General features: G+C 36.6%; 1 protein-coding gene across 15 annotated transcripts in view; it reads left to right on the top strand.

Annotated features, from left to right (window-relative positions):
* LOC103040758 (neurexin-2) overlaps window positions 1-25,190 on the top strand; it is an 848,474-nt gene that overhangs the window by 440,791 nt on the left and 382,493 nt on the right. For all 15 annotated transcript variants that reach the window (XM_022681896.2, XM_022681890.2, XM_022681895.2 and 12 more), the window contains one exon: window positions 24,310-24,429. In XM_022681896.2, the coding sequence (XP_022537617.1) occupies window positions 24,310-24,429 (120 nt within the window). The remainder of the gene's footprint in view (window positions 1-24,309; window positions 24,430-25,190) is intronic.

Raw genomic sequence — 25,190 nt, 5'->3', positions numbered from 1 at the left:
CATTTATTTGCAGAAAATGTTAAAAAGAAAAAAATATGCAGGCCTTTCAGACGTCAAATAATGCGAAGAAAGCACGTCAGAAAGAGTCAGAGAGTCAGAAATCAATATTTAGTGGAGGAACCCTGGTTTTTAATCACAATGTACATGCATCATGGCATGTTCTCCTCCACCAGTCTTACACACTGCTTTTGGATAACTTTATGCCTTTACTCCTGGTGCAAACATTCAAGCAGTTCAGTTTGGTTTGATGGCTTGTGATCATCCATCTTCCTCTTAATTATATATATATATATATATATATATATATATATATATATATATATATATATATATATATATATATATATATATATATATATTTTTTTTTTTTTTCCCCCGTCTGTAGTTCATAATATCATTAAACAGTTTATGGGATTTTAGTCCAAAATAAGGTAGAGAACAAGCCTAACCCTCAAACAGTATCAAACATCACACATCAGGGATAAACCATCACACAGTGGAAGCATGTACTGTTGTCACATAATTCAGTATTACATATCATTTTCATGATTTGATAAGAACCATCCAGACTGTTATCAGCAAGAAGTCAGTGTCTGTCATGGTGTTTGTTATGGAAGTTGTGTCGGTACATTTCAGAAAAGTACATTAAGATCTTAAATCAGCATGTGCTGCCTTCAATATGACGTGTTTTTTTATTAGCATCCATGCATTTGACAACAAACCATTCCTGCAAAGTAAAATAACCTCTTAATTACATAAAATAAGCAAATATTAGCTCTTATTGCTCTTGCTTGCCTTGCTGCCACTCCCTAATGCCTGGGCTGCCATTTTTTTATTGTATTATTATTATTATTATTTTTTTTTTTTCCAGTGCAGTGGGTGTGATTAACCTACTATTTCATTGGCTTGTAAACTTATTATAGGCTGGTCCTTTCTCTATTCTGGTGGACAACAGTTACAGTAGTCTCAATTAGTGTTATGTGCAACACAACATTAAAAAAAGGGAATACATGATGTCTGTTGTACTGGACGCAGGGTTTGAAAGGGTTGATTAATTTTACACTTTTTCTGTTGTAATGTGGTTAGTTTGCCCCTTAATGGCTGGAAAGTCAGTGGTGCTGCATAAGTAACTGCCAAATTAATGATGGATTAATACTATTATTGCTCAATTATTACATAAAGGTGGGCAACAGTTATTGGTATGGTGGCACTCCCGCCAGTCTCTGCTCTCTACATACGATGCAGAAAAGCTTCTGATTGGTTACTTTCCAGCCTGCCTGCGCATTAATAATCACCATCTCCATCTCCACATGTCCACTTTATTTCAACTCTTTAATATGCATTTTTAAATGTGCTATATATATATGTATGAAGTGTGAGATGCATCATTTATCACAGTATACAAAATATACAGAAAGCTATGGCCTACTACTAAACCTGTTACAAAATCCATAATATTGTCTCTAAAATCCATATTCATCATCATTTGCATAAATATCAGTAACACTCGTTTAAATAAATTATTTATATGGGTTTTCTCTCAGCATGTGTGTCTCGTGGTGTTAAGAGCCAATCAGAACTCTGTTTACTGCGTGAGTTAACCTGCTATCAAGCCGGATTGTTATCTGCTGCACACGTGTGGCGTACTGTCATTTACTTGGATTTATGGCACATTTCTGCCCTGCGTGCTGCAGCAGAGGAAACGCTACCAAACACCACTTAAAATGTTAAACAGAAACTGACCTCATAAGGAATTCTTTTGAAGCGTTCGTGAACTTCAAAAGCATACATAATTGCTGTATTTCTGACTGAATTTGTGTGAGAGTGTGTATGCGGGATTACGGGGGTGTGGTGACATGGAGGCGTGTGTGTGTGTGTGTGTGTGTGTGTGTGTGAACATCAGCAGATCCTTGGTTACATTTATTTTCATAGCTAATACATATTTTAGATCGTATGTGTAAGATTGAGAAATAAAAGTGAAATAAAGGATTGATGCCATAGAGGAACCATATTTAGTTTAGTTTAGTTTAGTTCCATATTAAATAACACAGATAAAATAATGCTAAATAACTTTATATGTATGCAAATAATTATAATATGTATAAGTCATTGTGTTATTAGTGTGAAGTGATACTTTTATTTTGGAAAACTGTGGAAATTATTATGCTATGCTACCCTGTTAGGCTTCCTCTTGCCTGGATACAGATGATCCTGCAGAGGTTATTTGCAGTGATCTAATAATAGCTAGAACATGGTTCTTCACAGAACTAAAAGTGATTTTTGCATTAAATTGCTTACAGGACTTTTTTTATTATTTGTAATGTTCTTTTTTATATTAATACTATTTGTTTGCAGTTTTGGTACCACTTTAAAATAAGACTACTTTTATAAAGGGTTTATAAATGGTTTACAATTGTTACAATAGTGAACCCACAGCCATCTATATTGTTGCCCTTTCTATGTATGTGTTATAACTGATTATTAATGATTTTTAAGGCATTTACAACCTAATTAGTAATCATTAATAAACTAAATGTAAACCATTTATAAACCCTTTATAAAGGTAGTCTTATTTTAAAGTGGTACTGCAGCTTTATACAGTAAAAGAAATTGGCATTCAACTGCTAAACATTTGAAAGTATTTTAACTTTTTAAAGCCTGAAACATTAAATAACTTGCAAAACAATATATTGTTTCTAATTCTATAGTTTCTAGTTCTTCTTTTTTACCTTTTGATTACGTATTGGAAAATCAATATAAATTAATAAATACAATTGTACATTTATGCTTACATATGATTTAAAATATGTCATATTTAATACATGATTTATTTTGTTTACCAAACTAAAACAAAAAAAAAACAATTGTTTCACTATTTCAACTCTTCGAGTTTCAAGCAATCAAGTCATTTGGATCTAAGAAATCTGTATGTATTTTTCTGGTGCAAGGTATAGTGCACAAATTAACCAGAGGGCACAACACTTTTAAAACTTGTTGTGTTGTGACTAAATGCAATCATTTGCATTGGACTAAATGCAATGGACTTTTGTCCATATAGTGTGTGTATGTCCAATATGATACATTTGGCATTAAAGTTTTTTTTATTTTTTTTATTATTTTTTTTTTTATATAAGTGTCGCCACATATCTTGAATGTTCAGAGTTGTACCTCTCTCTTTCTTTCAGAGTAAAGTGAAGCTTGGAGCTGTGTGTGACTGTGCCTTTACTGTATTTATAGTACAGTCAGAGAGAGAGAGTGTGACTGCAGGAGTCCAGCTCATTCCTGCTGCCAGGCCTACAGCACTGTAATTACAGGAACAGGGGAGGAGAAAGAGGAACGAGTGAGGAATAAAGGAGCTGAGGGACTACACAGACTGGAAAAGGACAGCAGGATAGAGATGGAGTTTAAGTAGGAACTGTGTGCAGCAGGGAGTTACAGAGAATCAGCAGGGTATGGGCTTTATTTCACACACACCCAAAAGACAAATGCTTAGTAGAGGGAGAAAGAAAAAAGGAAGTGGTCAGTAAAAGGCATTAACAGTGGATGGTTGGCCTGATGCCCAAAGTGCTTCCTCTTCCATTCATCCTGTCTTCTCTCTCCACTGCCCAATAATAAGCTTGTCTATCCCAGCAACCAACTCTTTGTGAAAAATGCCTGAGTAACATCCAATAGAGAGGTCAATTAACACTTCACAAAGATATTTCTGTAATGTGTGCAGACTTTGTAATGTGTGCAGCTTGTGGTTTTACATTGTCTTATTGAAAAACACATGTATGGTTAAAGGCAGTGTTGTCTATGTTACAATGTTACCATCACATAAGTGTACTTACACCAATATGTACCATGAAAGATCTTGTTTTTTGCACATAACAGTTATTTCTTCTAGAAAATAACTGGAATACTAATTCATCTGACCACAATACTTGTTTTTTTTTTATTGTGTGATGGTCCACCCTAGATGCCTCAGAGCTCAGAGAAGTCAACATCTCTTCTATGCATCGTCAACTTACGGGTTTAGTTTTGCACAGAAACTTTTGAAGTTGCATTACTGAATATAACTGATCCTCAAAGGCAGGGCCATTTCAAGTCAGAGTTCAGACAGAGCTCGGCTACAGATATAATTATATACAAGTTCAGTTAAATAAACTTAAGATGAGTAAGTAATAAAATATTGTCAAATATAAAGGATAGGTTTATCCTATCAGTGAACAGCTGGTGTGCATGGACACTGCTGAACATGTTCCAGTCTGGTTATATTCTACTGAGAGTATTTAGTGGGAGGGGCCCCCTGTAGAGTATTCTGATCACAGTGTTGTTGTACTTTTCTGCTTTGACCATGACAGAATTTAAACGGTCTCTCACACACTTTGTTGCTGCCTTTAATTCATAACCAGTCCCTGTCTGGGGGCCTTAGACCAGCTCGGGACCCCAGGCATTTGGTCAACGAATAAAAACGAGACGAAAATGTTTGGCAGGGACGAAATCCAATCAGAACTGATTTAGTTTTGTGAAAGGTAGGGTCCAGTTAGGAAGAGATCCAATCACTGCTACTTTAACGAAGGTGGAGAGGCGGGACAAGCGGGGTAGTCATCCAATCAGTACCCGCCTCTCCTGCAGTAGCGCCGCGCGCTCAGTTACAAACCCGGGAATTAACCTGTCGTTACGGAGCTCGACTGGAAGTTAACTCGACAGTGTTCAGCAGGGAGAGAGAGAGAGAGAGAGAGAGAGAGAGAGCGAGATAGAGAGGGGAGAGGCGATATATTTCTCCTTTGACGTCGCGAAAAACAAGATAATGTGTAAACCGTGTGGAGCGACTCCATCTCCGGTAAAAACACCACAAATCTTTCAGCTTCTGCAGAGTCACACAGATCTTCATACAGGGATCAGCGTTTTAATGCTGATGTTATTTCATGAGCTGATGGTGTGTTTAACTCGGCAGTGCACTAAAACACAGAACTGATACAGAACTCACTCATTAAGATCAGATCATCTGTTTAGTCTCACAGTGGGAAAGATATAGCTAGTGTTAAAGCAGGAACAGGTCAGAAAGAATCTCAATAATATATCCAAAATAAAACAATAAAATAAGTGAATTTCTGAACCCAAAAGTCTGTGTAAAGTTCCTTACAGCACTTTCTCATAAGTTTCTCACTTTAACTCATGAAGTCTCTCAGTACATCCTGAGAGCATCTCTACAGGACAGTGTGTGAAGGCGTGTTTTTGATCTCATTTATAGACTGTAGCTCCAGTAGGTGTGCTGGGTTAGTGCTGGAGATAAAACTAGATCATTTAAAAGCTATTTTTGCATCTACAGCTCTGTTTAAACTATAATTTAACTATTCAGATGTTTTATGACCTGATTTCTAGAGCAAAAATTTAAATGTAAAATATATATAGTCACACACCTACAATAATAATAATAATAATAATAATAATAATAATAATAATAATAATAATAATAATAATATACATTAAATCATATATAAATATATTTCACATTCAAACATTAACAGTATTACTCAAGTGGTTATTTAACGTTTAATTTCGTATAAGTGTATAGTTAATAATTCAAGGGAACTGATGAAAAAGCATTTACATTTACACCCTTTACATTTTAGTCGACTAAATTTACTGTAATTTTAGTAGACTATATTCTTATGACATTAAGTCGACTAAAACTAAAAACATTTCAGATGACTAAATTGTGACTAAAACTAAATGCTATTTTCATCACAAAACTATGACTAAGACTAAATCAAAATTTGTTGTCAAAATTAACACTGGTGGCAAACCTGCAAATAGATAGCGTACAGTTGTTGTTACATTGTTTGGTTTTTTATGTTTTTTAATGGTTTTATCATCAATTTATAGAATTGTTTCATAAAATTGTTTGATGAAATGTTTTCATAAGTATTTTTATAGAGTGATTAAAAAGGCTGTTTTATTTGTTTATCTATTTGTTAACTGGAAAGAAAAATAAAAGAATAATATGCAATATGTGGTTGCTACATTCATTCAGGCTTAAAAAATGACAATATTGTAAGTAATCCAAAGTAATCAGATTACGTTACAAATTACATTTTAAGTGATGTAATCAGTAATCTGTAAGGGATTACCTTTTAAAAGTAACCTTCCCAACACTGTGCACACCTTTAAGATTGTTTTCAGGAAGAAAGTGGCAATATTTAGGGAGCCCATGTGGAAATTCTAAGGAAATACTATTGTTAAAGAAATAGATAGGATGCAAAATGTGTTTTTTTTTTACTACGTATGCTCTTTACTACATATATCTCTTTATCTTTATTTAAATTGATTATGCTGTCAGTACAGCTTGTAGCAGAATGAACACAAGCGCTTGTCTCTCATCTACTTTGGTCTAGTTCGGATCTGCACTAATCTCCCCTTAACGCTCAACTCTGAACCTGACTCCTGTCCTGTCCTCTATCAGAATAACCATCTGTAGCTCTGCCAGCAGCATCGACTCCCCACTGTCACCCGTGTTAAAGTGCAGCACTGTGTCTGACTCTGATAGTGTTTTAGTGGGTTCAAATGCTGCTTATCACCACTGACCTGAAGCCTTTACTGCACTGATAACACAGGATACAAATTACCTATTCTACCCAAAAATGTAAATAGATTTTCATTTATTTTACCTTTTCTAACTGAAAATGTAAATAGATTTATTTATTTATTTTTTGCATTTTACTATTTTTTTCTTGATTATGTAGGAAAAGCACAATAGAATGAAAACCCAAAAGACTTAATTTTAGAATAATAATACTTAAAATCGCAGTGATCTTTATGTCCTCAGCTATTACATAGTGTAGATATGTTCAAATTGCTACCGGCTGGAGCTAGCACCTAATTTTAACTTAATGAAACATTCAAGCTGTTGTGTTCATAACTACAAATAATAATAATAATAATAATAATAATAATAATAATAATAATAATAATAATAATAATAATAATAATAATAAATAATTTCTTGACAAATTAAAGTCCGGTACCACTTTAAAATAAGACTACCCTTAAAAACGCTTTATAAATGGTTTATAAACTAGATTGTTAAGCATTATTGATTAGGTTGTAAATGCCTTAAAACCATTGATAAGCACTTACAACACATCAATTAAAAAGGCAACAGTGATCCGTTGTTTGCTTAGTCATTTAATTCAACTGAGTTATTTAATTTATAGTAAAGAGTTAAATATACTTACAAATATATTAATATGACAGGTTTAATGCTGATGGATGTAAAACACAAAGTAAGATCAGTATCTGGAAAGATCTGAGGTTTGACAGTAGAAATGAGTGTGGAATCACTACTTTGCCATGTTTTAACTCACTGTTGTCATTTCTATCTATGTTGTTATTTATTAATTAACTGCTTATTAATGAGTTTTAAATATTTGCAGTCTAATTAATAACCATTAACAATTTTCTCTATAAACCATTCATAACCCCTTTATAAAGGTAGTCTTATTTAAAAGTGGTACCTAAAGTCCTCTGCCTATTTTTTCTTCCTAGACACCCAGTGTTTTTTGGATTCTGCTTTTGTGCCAAATCTATTGTTACAGTCACTTGTTGACATTTAAAAAATAGTTGAATTGCCCCAATTTTGTCTTTTTTTGCAATGTGTTGCAGGTCTGATATGTATTTGGATATGAATGATGGCTGTATATTGAAACATATTAATCTATTATTAATTTCTTAAAAGGAACACAGAATGATTGTGAAGGTAAAGTAGTTACAATTGTTGGCTAAGAAATGACTAGGTGGTTGCTAAAATGTTGCTATGGTATAGCAGATTTTTGCCAGTGTGTTGCTAGGTGGTTGCTAAGGTGTTCCTATACTTTAGCTGCTGTTTGCTACATTGTCACTATAATATGTGTATATATTGTTTGCAAAGGTATCGCTAGGTGATTGCATATGCAATTAGGGTGGTTGTTGAGTTTACCAGGTATAAAAATGAAGGGGGGAGTGGGAGTGAATGAGAATAATGATGGATGAAAAAAAAAAGAAAACTACAGTTAAAGAAGTGTGTAGTTTACCCACACTGTGCTCTGACATCAGTTCCAAAAGAACTGCCTTTTACTTGTACATGTGCTTCTTGTGGAGAAGAAGAGAGATTAAGTGCAGAAGTGAAGAAGTTCGAGAGACAGATGAGGTGAAGGATGGTAGGAGAAGTTTGGAGAAAGTAGGAACGAGGGAGGGATAAACCTCTACGGCTGTCTCTTCATATCGTGTCAGTTTTACCTTCCTCTGAGCTTCCAGTCTGAGAACACACACTCATTAAATCAGTGGATATACCGCAGTCTCGCTGCAGATAGCAGATATGATACGACACGATAAAACGCCAAAGCACATTAGTATCAAGTGCTATGTGGACCCGATTATTTTTCACACTGATATAATCACAGAAACACACTATGGGCTGCTCACACACACACACACACACTTTCTCTCTGGTCTACTTTATTTTCTCTAATAATGGAATTTGAACATTTGTAAGGCCCCTCTTAATATTGAAAATGTAATATTTCTCTCTTAACTTTTTCTTTTGAATATAATTTAACATGATGTCGGAACGCCTAGAACCATTCCGTACATCCTCACTGAATATCAATCCTCCTCTTTCCTTAAAGCTTCATTTTTATAAAACCCAAATTCACGTTCGTTCCATTAGTGAGTGACTCATATTTTAATCTGCGCTTTAGGTTCGTTCAACCTGCTGGTGCTGGGTGTGTGTGTGTGTGTGTGTGTGTGTAAGTGTGTGTGTGCTTTATGGAGACAAAGAAAGATGGATATCTTTGGACCCATATCAATGTCACACAGTCATGTCCAGTGCTGTGGAACACACACACACACACACACACACACAGAAATAAAAAACAAAGAGGGCCTGGTGCCCAGAAACTGCATGAGTAACCATGTGTGAAGGGTAAATGAGGCAGTGGTTAGCACCACACACACACACACACACACACACATATACAGTGCTACACACATGCATACAGGAGGATGAATGGGGCGTATAGAGGACTAAATGATGTGATTAGAGATATTATTATCCTCCTTTAATGATCAGGTCATCCTGCTATTCTTCATATCATACTTACTATAAAATTGTAGAGCAGCAGTACTCAATTATGTCTCTGACAGGTCCACCTACCAAATTCCCACTGCTTTGAAAAGTAGGTAGGAGTATTGAGACTGATCACTCATAGTTTGTTACAAAAAAAGAGTATTATAAATAGTTGATCCTGCCAAGAGTGGCATAAAGTTATCCAAAACATTCCAAGATGCATGAAAATTGTGATTACAAACCAGAGATATTCCATCAAAATTGATTTATGAACTCTTAAAACATTTGGATGAATATGAACTTGTTTTATTAGCACTATTTGAGGTCTGGAAGCATCTTTTTTATTATTTCAGACATATCTTGTTTTTTTGCAAGTAAATGCTCTAAATGACAATTGTATTTAAAATTTGGGAGAAATGTTTGTGAGAAATTTTACTCAAACATATACCTAAATAGCAAAATCAGAGAAACTGATTCAGAAAATGAAGTGGTCTCTTAATTTTTTGGTATCATAGAACACCTGTTTTGTCACATTTTTGTAATGGTTAAAATCAAATCATATCCTTATAAAAATGATCCAGAAGCTAGTAGAAAGCCTAAACTGACAGTAGAGACAGTTACTCCAGAAAAATCAGGATAAATATTGGTTTAAATCCCTTGATTTTGGAAGAAGCAATGAATAAACAGGTGCCCCGATACATATAGTGTATCATGCTAACCATTTGTTTAGTGTGACCAGCAGGGGAAATTAATCCTGCCATATCCTGGAGGGATGGATAGAGAGAAAGAGAGAGAGAGAGAGAGAGAGAGAGAGAGATAGTGTGTTTACTTGTCTCTGAAGGTGGTTTGTCCGAGGCCTGTCCTCTATTTGTGTGCGCACGGTTGGTGCAGAGCCGATGGAATGCCAGGCCCATTGTATTGGCTGGTGAGATGCCAACCTGATATAGCCCATCTGCTTCTGCTAACCCTCTGAGAGAGCGAACGAGAGAGCACTACTTAGAGAGAGCTGGAGAGAGGAGAGTGAGAGAGGAAGGGAGAGAGGGTTCACAGAAAGTTTGGAGCTCTGGGACAGCTTGCTAAGGCATGCTGGGAGTGAATGTAGACATAGATTGCTTAGTATTGATGTATTGATGTTTCAGACGGGAGGACCGGGAGACAGATGTGAAGACACTCTAGTACAGAAGGACAGTACTGTCTTTTGGAAATTGCCTGTAAAGTCAGTAGTACAGTAGTTGTTGGACATTAGAATAAATGTGAATAAATCGCTGGAGAACCATGGGAATTGTGATACATCTGCTTAAATACTGTACTGTCTCTGATGGCTTTAATATTAACTTTACTAATAATAACTGGCCCCTTAAGACCTTTACTTGAAAAAAAACACAGACACTATGCCATGGCCAGATGCATCACCGCAGCTATCCCTGATTAAAAATGTGTGAGATGCTATTGGATGCACTAACAACCTTCTAGCCTTACTGCAGAATCTGCAGAAACTGTGAAGAATATGAAGAATATTTGAGCTGCATGGGTCACCGTTAGGAACCTCTACAACTCTACAATGCTCATACAGTACAGTCTACTTCTGTATATGTAGCTCAATTAAAATGACCAAAACATACCCATATTAGTGATAAAACTTTGTATCAAACATTGTTCCTGGTAACACTTTTAACTATTTCATCTGGATGCACAAATTTAGCACAGTATCTGTCTTTTTTATTGGAATGTGACAGCATAACACATTACATGTGTGGCTGCATGTAAATATATGAGAGAGATAGAGAGAGAGAGAGAGATTGACAGAGTGTGATGATGTTTGTGGGCGACGCAGAATTGCTGATTCCATGCACTCTTCCTTCATTTCCCTGTGAGAGATGGAGAACAGGGGTGTAGAGAAAAAAACAGAGTGTGAGAAAGAGAGAGAGAGAGGGGTCATTTCAGAGTCGAGTCATTGTATGACAGCATGTCCCTGTGTGACAGCACTGTGAAGGCTTTTTATAGAATAGTATAGTTCAGGAAATGGCTGCAGTCCACATGGCAAAACACACACACACACACACACACACACATACACATACTTAACATTACTTGGCCATTAGCAGTCCTTGGGTGCATTAGCATAATGCATTTGACAGCATGGAGCGTCTTTACCTTGTGACTGCTGTCCTCGTCTGCTCATAATTGAAGGTGGGGAAAAATGGAGGATCTCCATCAGATCTGGAGGCAGTGCTGCAGGAGACGCTGCTGGTGGACTTACTTAGTGTCTGGGAAGATTAGAAATGCATAGGTACCTTCATCTTGACATGTAGGTGTGTGTGTGTGTGTGTTTCCATTCAAAGAATACTTTATGTACATGTATGAAAACTAAAGCATGTATATATTTGTGTGTGTGTGTGTGTGTGTGAGAGAGAGAGAGAGAGAGAGAGAGAGAGAGAGAGAGAGAGAGAGAGAGAGAGAGAGAGAGAGAGCATTACATGCCTGCTGTCAGTCCGTCTGTGGGAGCTGTTATTCCGCTCTGCTCCGTTGTACACAGCTCTACTCGTGTGAACCAGAACCTCCATCTGTATTTGTATTTAGTGTCTGCATTATTTCTGTCATTTTCCGGCTCCTTAAGCACATAAACAGGGCTGAACCACAGCTTGACCATTTTTCAGCCTCACCCAGTCTGTTGTGTACAAACATCATCCCTCTGTTATTGGCATTCTCTCTCTATTTCCTTCTTTATTGCTCCCTCATTCACCCTCATTCTTCTGTTCATACACACAGCAAAATTGGATTTCCTGTATGCACACCGCACATGCTAGCTCCCTCTCTCTCCTCTCTCTCTCTCTCTCTTTATATATATATATATATATATATATATATATATATATATATATATATATATATATATATATATATATATATATATATAGCACGAGAGAGAGAGAGAGAGAGAGAGAGTATGGCTTCAGTATTACAGCATTATTACAGATTGTTCCAGAATTCAGAGATATTTTTTAAAAAAGTAAATGAAATTTTTTAAAATACAATAAGAAGGAGAAGAAAGATTCAGTAGGGATGCAATAAAGATGCATAATAGAAAATGAGATAAGAAAAGAAAGAACGGTGGGCCAGAGAGATAGAATGACAGATAAGATTTAGAAGGAAAGGAAATGAAGAGAAAGAAAAGAAGATTACACAATAAAACTATAGTAATAAAAAGAGGTGCAAAGAAAAAGAAGTAGAGAATAGCATAAAGATCTATAAAAAGAGACAAAAATGCAGAGAGGTAAATGGAAAGCAAAAAAAGTAAGCAATACATTGGTAAACACATAGAAAGAGGAAATTAGGAAATAGAGAATGAAATACAGCAAGAGAGAGAGAGAAAAGTGAGTGATGGACTGAGAGAAAAAGAGAGAGAGAGAGAGAGAGAGAGAGAGATGGTTTTAATTAGATTGTTGGGGAACCCACTTTATGGTAGAGTGGCTGACTGTCCCTGCTGACCAACATAATTATGTCTTGCCTTTCAAATTAAACACACAAACATAATCGACCTCCTTTCCCAATTCAGACACACTGCATCCATAAATTCACTGTGGATGACAAGCTCCTGAAATTCCATAATTAAAAAAGCCTGCTCTGTATTCTGACTGGGTCTACTCTAAGTGGAAACCTTAACCGGTACACCAGTTCCACCCCTTCCAGTATCAGTTCCTCACGCTCCATACCGGATACACACATTTCCAAGAGCAGGAGAATGGAAGGTTCTCTGTTGGCCTTGGTAAAAGCAGCATTTGTTTTATAACTTGCCGAGTATCCGGTTCCGGCCTCTCATGCATGGTCTGAAGTAATTTGCACTTCATTAGCATACTTTATTTATTATATCCCCCGTAGGCCTTATGCAATACTCGGGTAGGCTCAGTATTTAGAATACATTAAAATGTAAATGTGAAAACCATATGAACATATTCATAATGGGGAATATATTGCTCCGAATGCTGTTCTCAAGAGGACAATCACAGCTACAGCTTATAGTTTATTTACTGGGTAATCTATTTGTTTAAAAGTGAAATGGAAACAAAAAAAGAAGATCCAGCCCTGGCCTAAATAACTTGATTCAACATAACTTGATTAAGGGTAGAATCTGATACTAATAATCCTATATTAGATCAGCACAAACATCCATTTATCACTTTATTCAACTTATTTTCCATGACAACAATGAGGGCAGCATTGTCCCAAGAGAATTTTATACATATGCGATTAAAAACGACCATTTCAGGATTTGTATAGTGTGTACTAAATATATCTCAACCCTCATGCTCATGTACTTATTTTAAAAAGAAGCTTAAAGTAACCCTTCTACCAAAACCTAAATGTAACCAATCAGCTTAACCTATCCCTAACCTGTACCATAACCTAAACTTAACCTAAGCTTAACCAAACTATTCATATATCCTTAATTTTAAACATAACCAAAACTTAACCCTTAAACCATCCATAACTTTAACTATAACTAAAATTTAACCGGAATCTTAACCCATCCCTTACTTTAACCATGACCTAAACTTAACCAATCCCTTAACCTCTGCATATACTAAACCATAACCTTTACCATAACCTAACCGTAAAATTAATGTATCCAATCCCTTAACCACATTTTTTTTAACATGACCTAAACTTAACCAATACCTCTTCCTTTCCTTAACTTTAACTTAAACTTCATCAAGTGATATCCTAACCACAACCTAAACCAAACCCTTAACTTTACCATAACATAAACTATAACCTATACTTATCCAAACCTTTAACATAACCACATTTTAATGTGAAAATCTTAGCATTTCTGTATGACATTCTGTCCATTCGTTCATTTTTTAGAAGCTCCAGGTAAAGCAGAAGCGTAACTGTCGCTTTAGCAGTTTTTACAACTCTTCTTCACAATGATGTGTTGAACACTGCTCTTCTCTTCTTCCAGTTATTGTGACACTCTCTATATAACTGATCGAATTATATTGTAATATTAGAGTGTGGAGGGGCACCATATGTCTTATATCCACTGCCTTCTAAAGAAATAGAGTTGTGTTTGAGGTTAAAGGAGTCCAATTTCAGATCCACCCAAACATCCATATGTCTTTTTTTTTTTTTACCTTTTTTGTGGAAGTAAACCAACATTAGAGTGTCCTTACCAAGAGAAATGTCTTGGATATGAAGCTTTGGTGAAGTGGACACATTAGGTGCTTGTCAGGTTCAGTTAAGTTAGCTCTTAGGCTAACGTCTTGCCTGACAGCCTCACAGCACCTTACCACATTCACACATTGAATCACAGATGCACCAGCTCTTCTTTGGAAGGAGATAGACATTCCACAATACTGTAATATTTGTTGTATTGTAAAGCTACTAAGGTGTGCTCTAAATAACAGTAACAGCATGTTATCTACTTTATGACCACTATATGTCCACATCATTAGCCTACTCCAGACTGCATTCTCTTATTATATAATATGAACAGAAACTGGTTGATATAAGATGAGCGTTTATGTGTGTGTCAGCTTTAGTTTATTGAGTGTATTATGTGTACACTGTAAAGTCACGTTACATCAGCATCTGAAAAGCTATTAGTTAGGTTTATTTTCATCACAACAGCAATACTGAGATGCTATCACTGATAGATTGTAGAGCTCTGTGGTCAGAAACTGACCACTGTAGGATAGTCGGTGACCTTTTGTTGCTTATCACGTCCAAGAACTGCCTACTTCAAGAGGTAGGAGTTATCTAACTGACATTTCTGTGAGCTTTGCTGGGTTAGATGCTCTTTATTTCAGGCTAAAGTGGAGGAAAAACACACCAGCAGGAAACAAAGAAAAAATGTCTTTGTTTCTTCTAACTGGGTTTTCTGTTGGACAGAATGGGTGCCAACATCACTACCCCAGTGTTAGTAACAAGCTGTGTTCACCAGGATCCTTCATATCTAAAAACTAGTACATATATGGCCTAAGTTTATTGTCTTACAACTCTGAGAGCACTGCTGTTTTAAAGCCTTCCATTAAATATAATACAGCTCTGGAAAAAGTACGAGACCACCTTTAAATGATGAGTTTCTTTGATTTTACCAAATTAAAAACCTCTGGAATATGATCAAGAGACAGATGGATGATCACAAGCCAATAAGCCAAGCTGAATTCTTGATTTTTTGCATTAAATGTGGCTTAAAGTTATCCAAAAGCAGTGTGTAAGACTGGTGGAGGAGAACATGATGCTAAGATGCATGAAAAACTATGATTAAAAACCAGGGTTATTCCACCAAATATTGATTTCTGAACTCTTAAAACTTGAAACTTTTCTTTGCATTATTTGAGGTCTGAAAGCTCGGCATCTTTTTTGTTATTTCAGCCATTTCTCATTTTCTGTAAATACAAGCTCTAAATGACAATATTTTAATATGGAATTTGGGAGAAATGTTGCCTGTAGTTTATAGAATAAAACAAAACTATTCACTTTACCTAAACATATACCTATAAATAGCAAAATCAGATAAACTGATACTGAAACGTATTTTTTTCCTGAGATGTATATGTCTTGAGGTCCAGCAAAACTAGGATTACTTGATAAGACACTGGCTTGTCGAAAGTAGAATAGCTTGTATAGCTATGTGTCTCTTGTGAAGTGGACAGGATAGCATTTATAACTGCATATCTCTGTGTAAGCAGCTCTTTTTATTCATGTAACATCTTGTAATATTACTCTATCAACCTTCTATCAAGTTTGTTACAAGCTTAGTTCACCATCAATAACAGTTGTATATTTCTCAGCTTGTCCAGAAAAGCATGTCCTTTTAGGGAGTCACCAATTGCAATTATACTTCTGGACTGGAGGGCGAGTCTAGAAACATACATGATGCTTCTGGACTTGGTGACTGCTTGTCCTGTTTGGGTTGCCAGTTCTTCATCTGCAAAGACAAGAGTCTCTGGTCAGAATGTGGAGATTTCTTCTACTATTTGAATAGTGGTGAAGCATGCTTGAATCTTTGACCTTCTGAACGGCACACAGCACTCTGACCAGTCTTCAGCACTCTAGCCAGTCACGCTAATCAGGCCCTCTGACTCCAGCACTTGTCCTCCCATCATCACTCTTTCACTGAGGCCGGGTTAAAGGCCCACCTCACTCTTGCTCTGCCATTGTGTGTGTTGTCGTTTGGCTTCTTTCCCTGCTTCCACGGGTGTCTCCTACACCTCCATGGCCGCTAGATCTTCATTCGCTTTGAGTGCCGCTAATGCGCCCATGTCCTACGGCGCCGTGGCGACTTGGGCACAGCCAATTACCCAGCATGCCCTGTCAGACTTCCATAGTGCATGGAATGTCGGATGGAGAATGGCACGGGATTCGGAGCGACGTTGCACAACGAGCGATGACCTACTTAGAAGCTCTCTCTTTCTCTCTCTCTCTTTTATTTTTGACTCTTCCTTTTGCTCTCTATTCCTTTAAATACTTTAAATACTCACTCTTATTCTCCCTCTCCTCTTTCTGTCTTTTATTCCCTGTCTCTCTCTCCCTCCTCCTGTCTGCCTGTCTTCCTCTCCCTCAAATCCTCCTACTCTTCATTTTCTCAGACTGTCCACTCTTCTCTTTTTCTTTCGCAGGCTTTGTCAGTATTCATGCTAAAATGGGGAAAAGTGGTTGTGGAAAATTGGTACACACACTCTCTCACTATTCAATAAGGCAGAAAGGCTGGAATGGGTTTTTTCTCTCTTTCATTTTCTGTTTCTGTTTGTGAGTTGTTCTACAAAGCGAGAGTCATGTGAATCTGAAAAGTTTGAAGAGATGCATAACAGACAAGACATTTGCTAAGTTTAAAGCAGTTCATTCGAGTGCTGTTTTTTTTTTTTTTTTTTTTCTCTCTCGCTATCTCTATTTTGCATTGGAGACCCACCAACCACTTTTTCAGAATTTTAGTATTTAGTATTTCATGATATCCTAATTACAAAAATCAGCAGAGAGCTTATAATTTATAGCAATGGATAAAAGAACATAAAGAAGACATAGAGCAGAGAAAAGAGTGAAAGAGAGACTAAACACAAGTGTTGTTAAAATCATGTAACTTACTATTATTTGTCATCACACACACTATTTATCATATACACACTATACTATTAGTATCTAAAAAAATAATAAGACACCTTGGCACTTTTTCGTTTTTGGTTATTTATATAAATAATGTGCTGTTGATTCAAATTACATAAATTGATTTAAATTACATGCATTTATTTAAAATATATTTTTAAACTATTCATACATTAGCAATAATACACTCAAGGTTCATGCTATAACATGTAATATTACACAGTATAGCAGGAACCTCGAGTGTATTGTTGTGATTATACCACAGTTCCAGTATTGCTGTTTATTGAAAGATTTAGAGTTAAAGAGGATGAGAAAATATGATCTGTTTGGTTATTGAAACTTCTGTTTAAACTTCTGTTTAAAAAATAGTTCCATTGCTGCTCTGTTTGTAGCTGTGCTGTTTGGTTTGTAAGTGCTGCATCTTGCTCGGTTACCTGTATGTGGGGGATTATTACATGAAAAGTTTCATTTACAGTGCATTACCGGCTGATAATGGCACTTGTAGAAATCCTCTCAGCCAATCATATTGCAGGGTCTGAACTAACTTTGTTATAGAAAGAAATAAATATAATACTTCAAATTAGTATGGGTGTTGACTACATGAAGAACTGCCAGAAACAATCATTTTAGGATGTTAAATTCACCACCATGTCACTTATCACCCTGTTGTTATGTTGTAAATATATATCCAATGTTTCAATCGAATTAATCTCTTTTTTTAGATTAAAATTTTGGAAAATATTGAAAAATGTGGAAATGTCACCTGTTTTGTAACACTTGTAACAGGGAACAATAATTAACGGTACTTACCAAATGTGTCTCAATTAATTATTTTTTTTATTATTATCTTTTTTTTTTATTATTTCTCAATTTATTAAAGTTTACAACATGTTTGATCATAAAACAGGATTATGCTAATAAGTGATATTTAACTTCCGTAATGGTTATTAGGACATGTAGTTTGTTGTGATGTTTAAAAATCTTAATTTTATTCACCCAGGAGAGTAATTGTATTGTACTAAATGTAAAGGCTGCGTAAGAAGTGAGGCGTTCAGTAAGAGAAATAGTTTGGGGAGTAATGAATTCTGTATCCTGTGATTAATAATAGAAATTCCCAGTCTGCAGAGTTTAGGCGTGGAATGAATTGGGAGCACTGCAGGTACAATTAAACAGTACAAAGCTCTGTGATTATATTTGCATCAGGGAGAGAAAGAAGATTCAGCAGGAGAGATCTGGCACTGAATGAAACAGAGCAAAATGACCAGTGAGGCCATGTTTCTACAATTATTCAGAGGGGCAGGAGCACAGATAATGAACGGATCTTTTTATAGTTCAGCTGAAAAGCGGCTAGTTAAATTCAGGTGCAGGTGTTTCTGTGGTGTAGTTTTCTTTTTTTTTTTTTTTCATTGATTACAGCAATCTGAAAACTCTTAGCTTTTAGAGCGCCAGTCTTTGTGCGGACTACAGAATGGAAATATGTGCCTTGTTGAATAGCTCCAGTCTTTTTTATCTCCTGGCAATCAATTCCTATTTTAAGGCACATAAAAGGACTTTTTGAATTTCCAAAAATAGTAGTGAAGTGTTTCCAATCCGGATCTTTTATTAAACCTAGGTAGTGTGGCGCACCTGATTCAACTTAACAGCTCTTTTCTAAAACCTTCATGATGTTATACAGGTTTATGAAAGCTGGAGAAACATTGATATAGCACATTATGAATGAATTGAGCCACAATGTTTAACAAAAACAGTGTGAATTTAACACAGTGATAGCAAAGTCAGTAAGAGCATTTCCATTGGGGAGGTTTACATGTAATAATCAAAACAACTGACACACTGAGATCCATAAGAAAAGGATAAGGGTGTGCAGTATGGATGAAAAAAAACACTCTACCTCACTTTACCTCACTTTACCTCCAGTTTAGGGGTGGGCAATATAATAATTAAAAATAAAATAATGTCACGATATTTCATGGATAAATCAAGAATACACTTCTGCAACAAAATCAAAATTTAATTTTATTACATATGCTTATGATATGATATGTCACACCTTAACTGAGATACTAAACAAATACAAACATTTTATCAGATTTGTAACAGAAGTCAATCATCCAGAATGGGATGATACTAATAATAATGCACTCCAAATATCTCCAGATATCCAGGATTAAAGTAAAATAAATTATACTAAACAGATATAATCTGCCTGTAGTAGATATATAATGAGAAATGTGAACAGTGTAATTTTTTTGTTTGTTTGTTTTTTGCTAAAAACTGCAAGAAAGTAGAACCCTGATCTGTTAATTAGGGGTTTATGATACTGCACGGTATTTCAGTGAAAAAAAAACAAAAAAAAAAACGATATTATTGTGTACCATACAAAATGGCACACCCCTAAAAGCCATATTGAGATAATAACAAAAATCTATTTACCAATTTATATTGTAACCCTTACAGTTAAAGAACAGATCTGACCTCAGTTTGACTCAACTGTCATGTTTACTCAAGACTCAAGTTACTCAAGTTTGAGATAAATGTCTCCTGTAGGTAGTTAACATCAGCTAATCCTGTTGTTTGAATGTAAAATGCATGGATATATTGTATGCACTAGTTCAGAAAGCAGGACATTCTTCTTGTATTTCCTTTTCGTGGTCCCGCCCCCCCTGCACTGGTCTAACTTATAAGCGTAGAGAACAATCTTATTGGTTTATTGCATTTTATGGCTATTGCTCTTGCCCACATTTAGGGGACATTTCCCTTGACTTTTCCTCGCTTTCAGCACAACCAGAAAGCTGATTGGCTGTTCGTGTTGAAGCAGGAAACTTTATATCCTTAATCTGTTAACCACGGGAATCCTAGATTTATTAATTCAGTTACTGTCTTAAACAGAAATGACTGTGAAGTAAGTATTCAGTAATAGATTAGTTTAGTCTATCGTGTGGAGTCCCACAGGGTTTAATGTTGGGTCGTATGAAAATGCTGCTCAGGAGTTCTCTCAGTCATTCCCAGTTGTTTTTGAACCCCTGAAAACTCCATGATCATTTTATAATCACCACCTGGTCTGTTTACCAGACACTATTGTTGTCTTCCCTTTCTATCTGTCTCACCCCTCCGATGCACCAAGCTTCAAATGTCAGAGACAATTTTGTGGAGGAAACAGCTGAACATCATTAGATACATTATAATCCAGCAGAGACATCTGAAGATGTGCTGAAAACACACTGAACAAAGCTTCTATTATATCCTTGGAGAAGAGGGTTTGAAGGGTTATCATGTCCGTATACTGTCATATACAGGATTAAATAGCAGACACAGTTAAAATTACATATTTATATATCAGCATTTTGTTGTAAGGGCTGGTGGACGACTGAGGCGTCCTCCGGGGCATCGGAGGGCGTGCCAGGCCAGCGCCGAGGGTTAATTGGCTAATTACAACACCTGCTATGAACACCAAGCAGAGCCAACCAGCCACTCGGCGCTGAATCTTTGAAGCTCGTGAGAGCGAATCTATGCCCGATTTTTCTCTGAGCTCCGGCTCTCATTTCCCTGCTTTCCTATCCACGGCAAGTGCCGTTATTTCCCTCTCGAGTTTGGTGTGGCTATGTCGAGCGGTGAGCTCCACCGCTCTCCTCTCGTTCTCTGAGTCTTTGTTTGTGTGTGTGTGTGTCTGTGTGTGTGTGGCAGCCCGCGAGGCACGCGGTGTGCTCACCTTTTCTCTTTCCCTCGCTGTTCCTCTCCTCTCTGGTGGAACAGCGTTTAATCCATAAGCACCCCAGTTCACTTCTTTGTTTAGTTTGGAAGCCCTTTGTTTAGTTAATCCTCACCTCGCGCCATAAGAGGTAGCCGGCACTTACCGCCGGTCTTTGTTTTGATTCACTCCCCTTCTCTCTCGGTCACGCTAGGCGTGACTTTTGTTTTCCACCCGTTTTCATTATGTGATGTAAAACTACTACTTTTTGTATTATTTAAATTTGTTTTATTTCTAATATTAGTGTTAAACTGAGCCTTTTTATGAACACTAAGTGTAAGTGTCTTGGACTGCACAGCCTTTTGAATAGTAACTCTGATGAATTTATCCTGTGCAACAGAGGTAACTCTTGGTCTCCTGTGCTCCTGAGCTGGTCCTGTTGAGAGCCATTTCCATTGCCATGATAGAGCAGGTCTCAGGCACTCAGGCAGAGGTCAAAACACGACAATGGCAACAAGGCAATATCAGTGGGTGGGAAAAAATCAAGGTCGGTAATACAAAGCAAAGTCAAACGGAGAGATAAACACAAGCAATGGAAAAACATTGTGTATGCGGTTAAACCGCCAATAAACCATGTGGCTAGTACTCAGGTGACCTGCTTCCTGGAAGCGTCATGTGCTGTATTTGCGATTGGTATTGGGTGTGATGTCAGTGTGTGGTGCATCCTGGGCAATGTAGTCCAGGATCGCAGATGGCAGGCAGAGCTGAGTATCTGAGAGTTAGGAGTGTTTTTTTTTAGCGCCAGGCAACATTCATTATGAAGTCTGATGGTCTTTGCGACTGCCCTTGAGTATACTTTTAAAGTTCTTAACTTCTTAAATAAAATTATTTATTTTCTTAGTTGAGTAGGATTTGCCATAATATGGATTAAAACATTACTCAAATATAGCCAATCACTGTATACTTGTATACTGTAAAAACTGTAATTTCCTGCCCATATATTGATCTAATAATTCTGATCATTCAAGCTTTCTAAGACTTAATAAAAAAAAATACTTGCTCAGTAAAAACAGTTTCCAAGTGTCACTTTGGGCATCTCCAAATGTCCATTTGGGCATCTGCAAGTGTCCTTTGTCCATTTGGGCATCTCCGACTGTCCATTTGGGCATCTCCAAGTGTCCTTTTTGGCATCTCCAAACGTAATTTTGGGCATCTCCAAGTGTCCTGTAGTGTAGTTTTCATATGTATACACTGTGTGGCCTGGAGACTAACAGTACATTCTGATTTTTTTACAGTTTTAACAGTGTTCACATACTGCATTAAACTTTTATTATTTCAAATATACAAGCCCTTCAGAAAACTGATTCATAACACTACAGCACACACACACACACACACACACACACACACACACACACACACACACACACACACACACACACACACACACACACACACACAGAGCGCCTATAATTGGTTTCTTTCTTGTTTTATTTTGGGTTGGTAATATGTGATTAGGAGGAATGCTTCATTATGCGCTTGTTTACCATAACATTAGTGCCACAATAATAACCTTCCTTTGTTTTTTCTTCATTTCCTATGTTCCAGCCGTTTCTATTCGCTAGGTCTCTTAGGCACTGAATGTGCTGATTTTTTTATTCAATACAGGAAACAGTGAACACAATAATGTTAAAAGTTTAGAAGTACATTTGCTAAAACTCTACCAGGTGGATCTACTGATATCAGATTTAATGTGATGCAGTTTCATGTGTTTTAGTCTTCCTGTTATTGGAAATGTGCTACACTGGTTTTCCCATCATTCTGCTTCAAGCCCTGACTGCAGGTGCAGCTGGAGACTACCCACTAGCAGTGAGAATGAAGAATCATTAGTATGAATGTTTCTGTCAGCAGCTTCTAATTTGAATCCATTATAGATGTTAATGAAGAGAGAGCTATCCAATCCCTCTCATGCTTCTGTTATTAACTCATCACATGACCTCTTCAACTCACACTGCAAACATGCTCCTGTCACGTCTTCCGTACACATTCATGAGTCTTGTAAAGCACATAGAACAGCCCGTTTATCTGTTTATTTATATATACAGTATATAAATAGCTAAATCCTGTAGTAAAAACAGCTATTGTGTATTTGTTCAAAGTTCAAATTTCCCAGATTTTTATTTTTTCATTTTATCGATTTTATCCCAATCCTCTATTCACTCATTAGGACTGCCCCATCTCTAGAAATGGCACACCAGGAGGGTGAAGACTAGCACATGCCTCCTCCGATACATGTGAAGCATGCAGCATTGCCGAGTAGCATCACAGTGCACTCGGAGGAAAACGCAGCGACTCGGTTCTAATACATCACACGCCTTGTTCTGACCGACATCATCCTAGGAGTGATTGGGGAGAGAGTGCAATCTACCCACCCGGAGAGAAAGCAAGGCCAATTGTGCTCTCTCATGGTTTTCGGTAGCTGATGGCAAGCTGCATGACCAGGATTTGAACCGGCGATCTCCTGAGCCCCTAATTGACTCGGAGCCCCTAATTGTCCTGGATTTTGTGGGCCAGTATTTGTTAATACAGAATGTTGGTGGATAGATGAAGTATGACAAAAGAGAGAGAACGAGAGTAAGATACATTAATCTTGTTAACATTAAAAAAAGATAAATTTTACAGCTGTAAAGAAGTATTTTTATGACAAAATAAAAGAAACATGTGAGACAAAGCTACATTTTTCAAACTTTATACTGGAACTTTTAATAACATTCAGATAAATGGGCTATGTATCTGACGTTTTTCAGCCAAAATACAATACAATATATAACGTGGCTGATTCGATTTAGGAGTTAAGGTTTATACTGCAGCTGCAGTTCCTGGTTCAGCCGCTAGATAGAGCTACAGAGCTGGAGCACAGCTGCAGCCTGGAGCTGGGAAACCCTGCCCTCTTACCAGCTGCAGCTCATCAGCAGCCAATCAGGGCTGCAGCTCAGCTCAGCCTGGTCAGCCTGGAGTTCATGTTTTCATAATTTCTTCACATTTGATATGTGTAGGACTGAATAGAAAATATAGCTTTTGACCCCATTATCTTAATAATACTGCTCTTCAGAGTGCATCTTTCAGCTCATACAGTGAGTAGCAGAGCTAACAAACACCACTAACCACATACAACACCCACCAAACAGCAGCAGCAGCAGCAGTCAGAGAGATAATGAATCATGTTCAAGCTGTTTATTTTCATGAGTGTATGTATGAGTGTGTTTGGGTTCTCCCCTCTTCATAAAACATAGTGTACATGGTAAACTGTAGAAAAGCACAGCTGTTCTCTTCTTTAGAACATTCTGTACACGTTGTGTTCTTGAAGACTGAGTGTGTGTATGTGTTTGGGTGGATTTGTGTGCTTGACGGTCTTCTCCTCCTGTAGGTAAGGGTCCTGAAACTCTGTACGCCGGTCAGAAGCTCAATGATAACGAGTGGCATGCAGTGAAAGTGGTGCGCAGAGGCAAGAACCTGCAGCTGTCTGTGGACAACGTCACTGTGGAAGGTAACTGTATGTTCTGGGGCTGATTCTGAGTAAACAGTACAATCTGCAGTGTTATGATGATCTAAACTGAGGATTGGTGTGTTGTGTGTGATTATAATTAATTGACGTATATTTACCTGTGCTATGCATCATAATGGTGAGGACATATTAATTTTATTCTCTACATGTGAAAATCCCTTCCACTATATAAAGCACTATTATAGACATGATGTCGCTATTTGTGTAAGCTAATTGCAGTGTGTGTCATATAAACAATCTGATTGTTGACCTTCCTCAGTGAAGCTGTGCTCGAATTGTATTTCGGATGTTTTTACATTTTTGGCAATATTAAATAATCCACAAATGAGCAGGTGAAGTTAACCCCTTAACAGGATTTTTGTCAATTGTGTACCTGATATTACACCACTAAATCTTAAGGATTTGTAATCAGTAAGCTTTCATGTTTGATAAGAAGCATTACTGAAAATCATTATTATATTAAAAAAAAAAAAAAAAAAATATATATATATATATATATATATATATATATATATATATATATATATATATATATATATATATATATTTAAGTTAATCTGCTAAGGTCAAAATATAATAAATAAAATAATAAAATTTGCGATTTTTTCCTAAATAAAAATCAAACAGTTCATGTCCTCCAAACCTTTAGTTTCGTTATGTTTGTCTAGTGTTATTCTGTTTTCAAACATGCAGAATTTGGGTTGATTGTGTTTTTTTTTTTTTTTACTGACATGGAATTATTA

Source organism: Astyanax mexicanus, chromosome 25 (assembly GCF_023375975.1).
Source record: "Astyanax mexicanus isolate ESR-SI-001 chromosome 25, AstMex3_surface, whole genome shotgun sequence".
NCBI classification, from domain to species: Eukaryota; Metazoa; Chordata; class Actinopteri; order Characiformes; family Acestrorhamphidae; genus Astyanax; species Astyanax mexicanus.
This window is presented reverse-complemented; position numbering and strand designations above follow the sequence as displayed.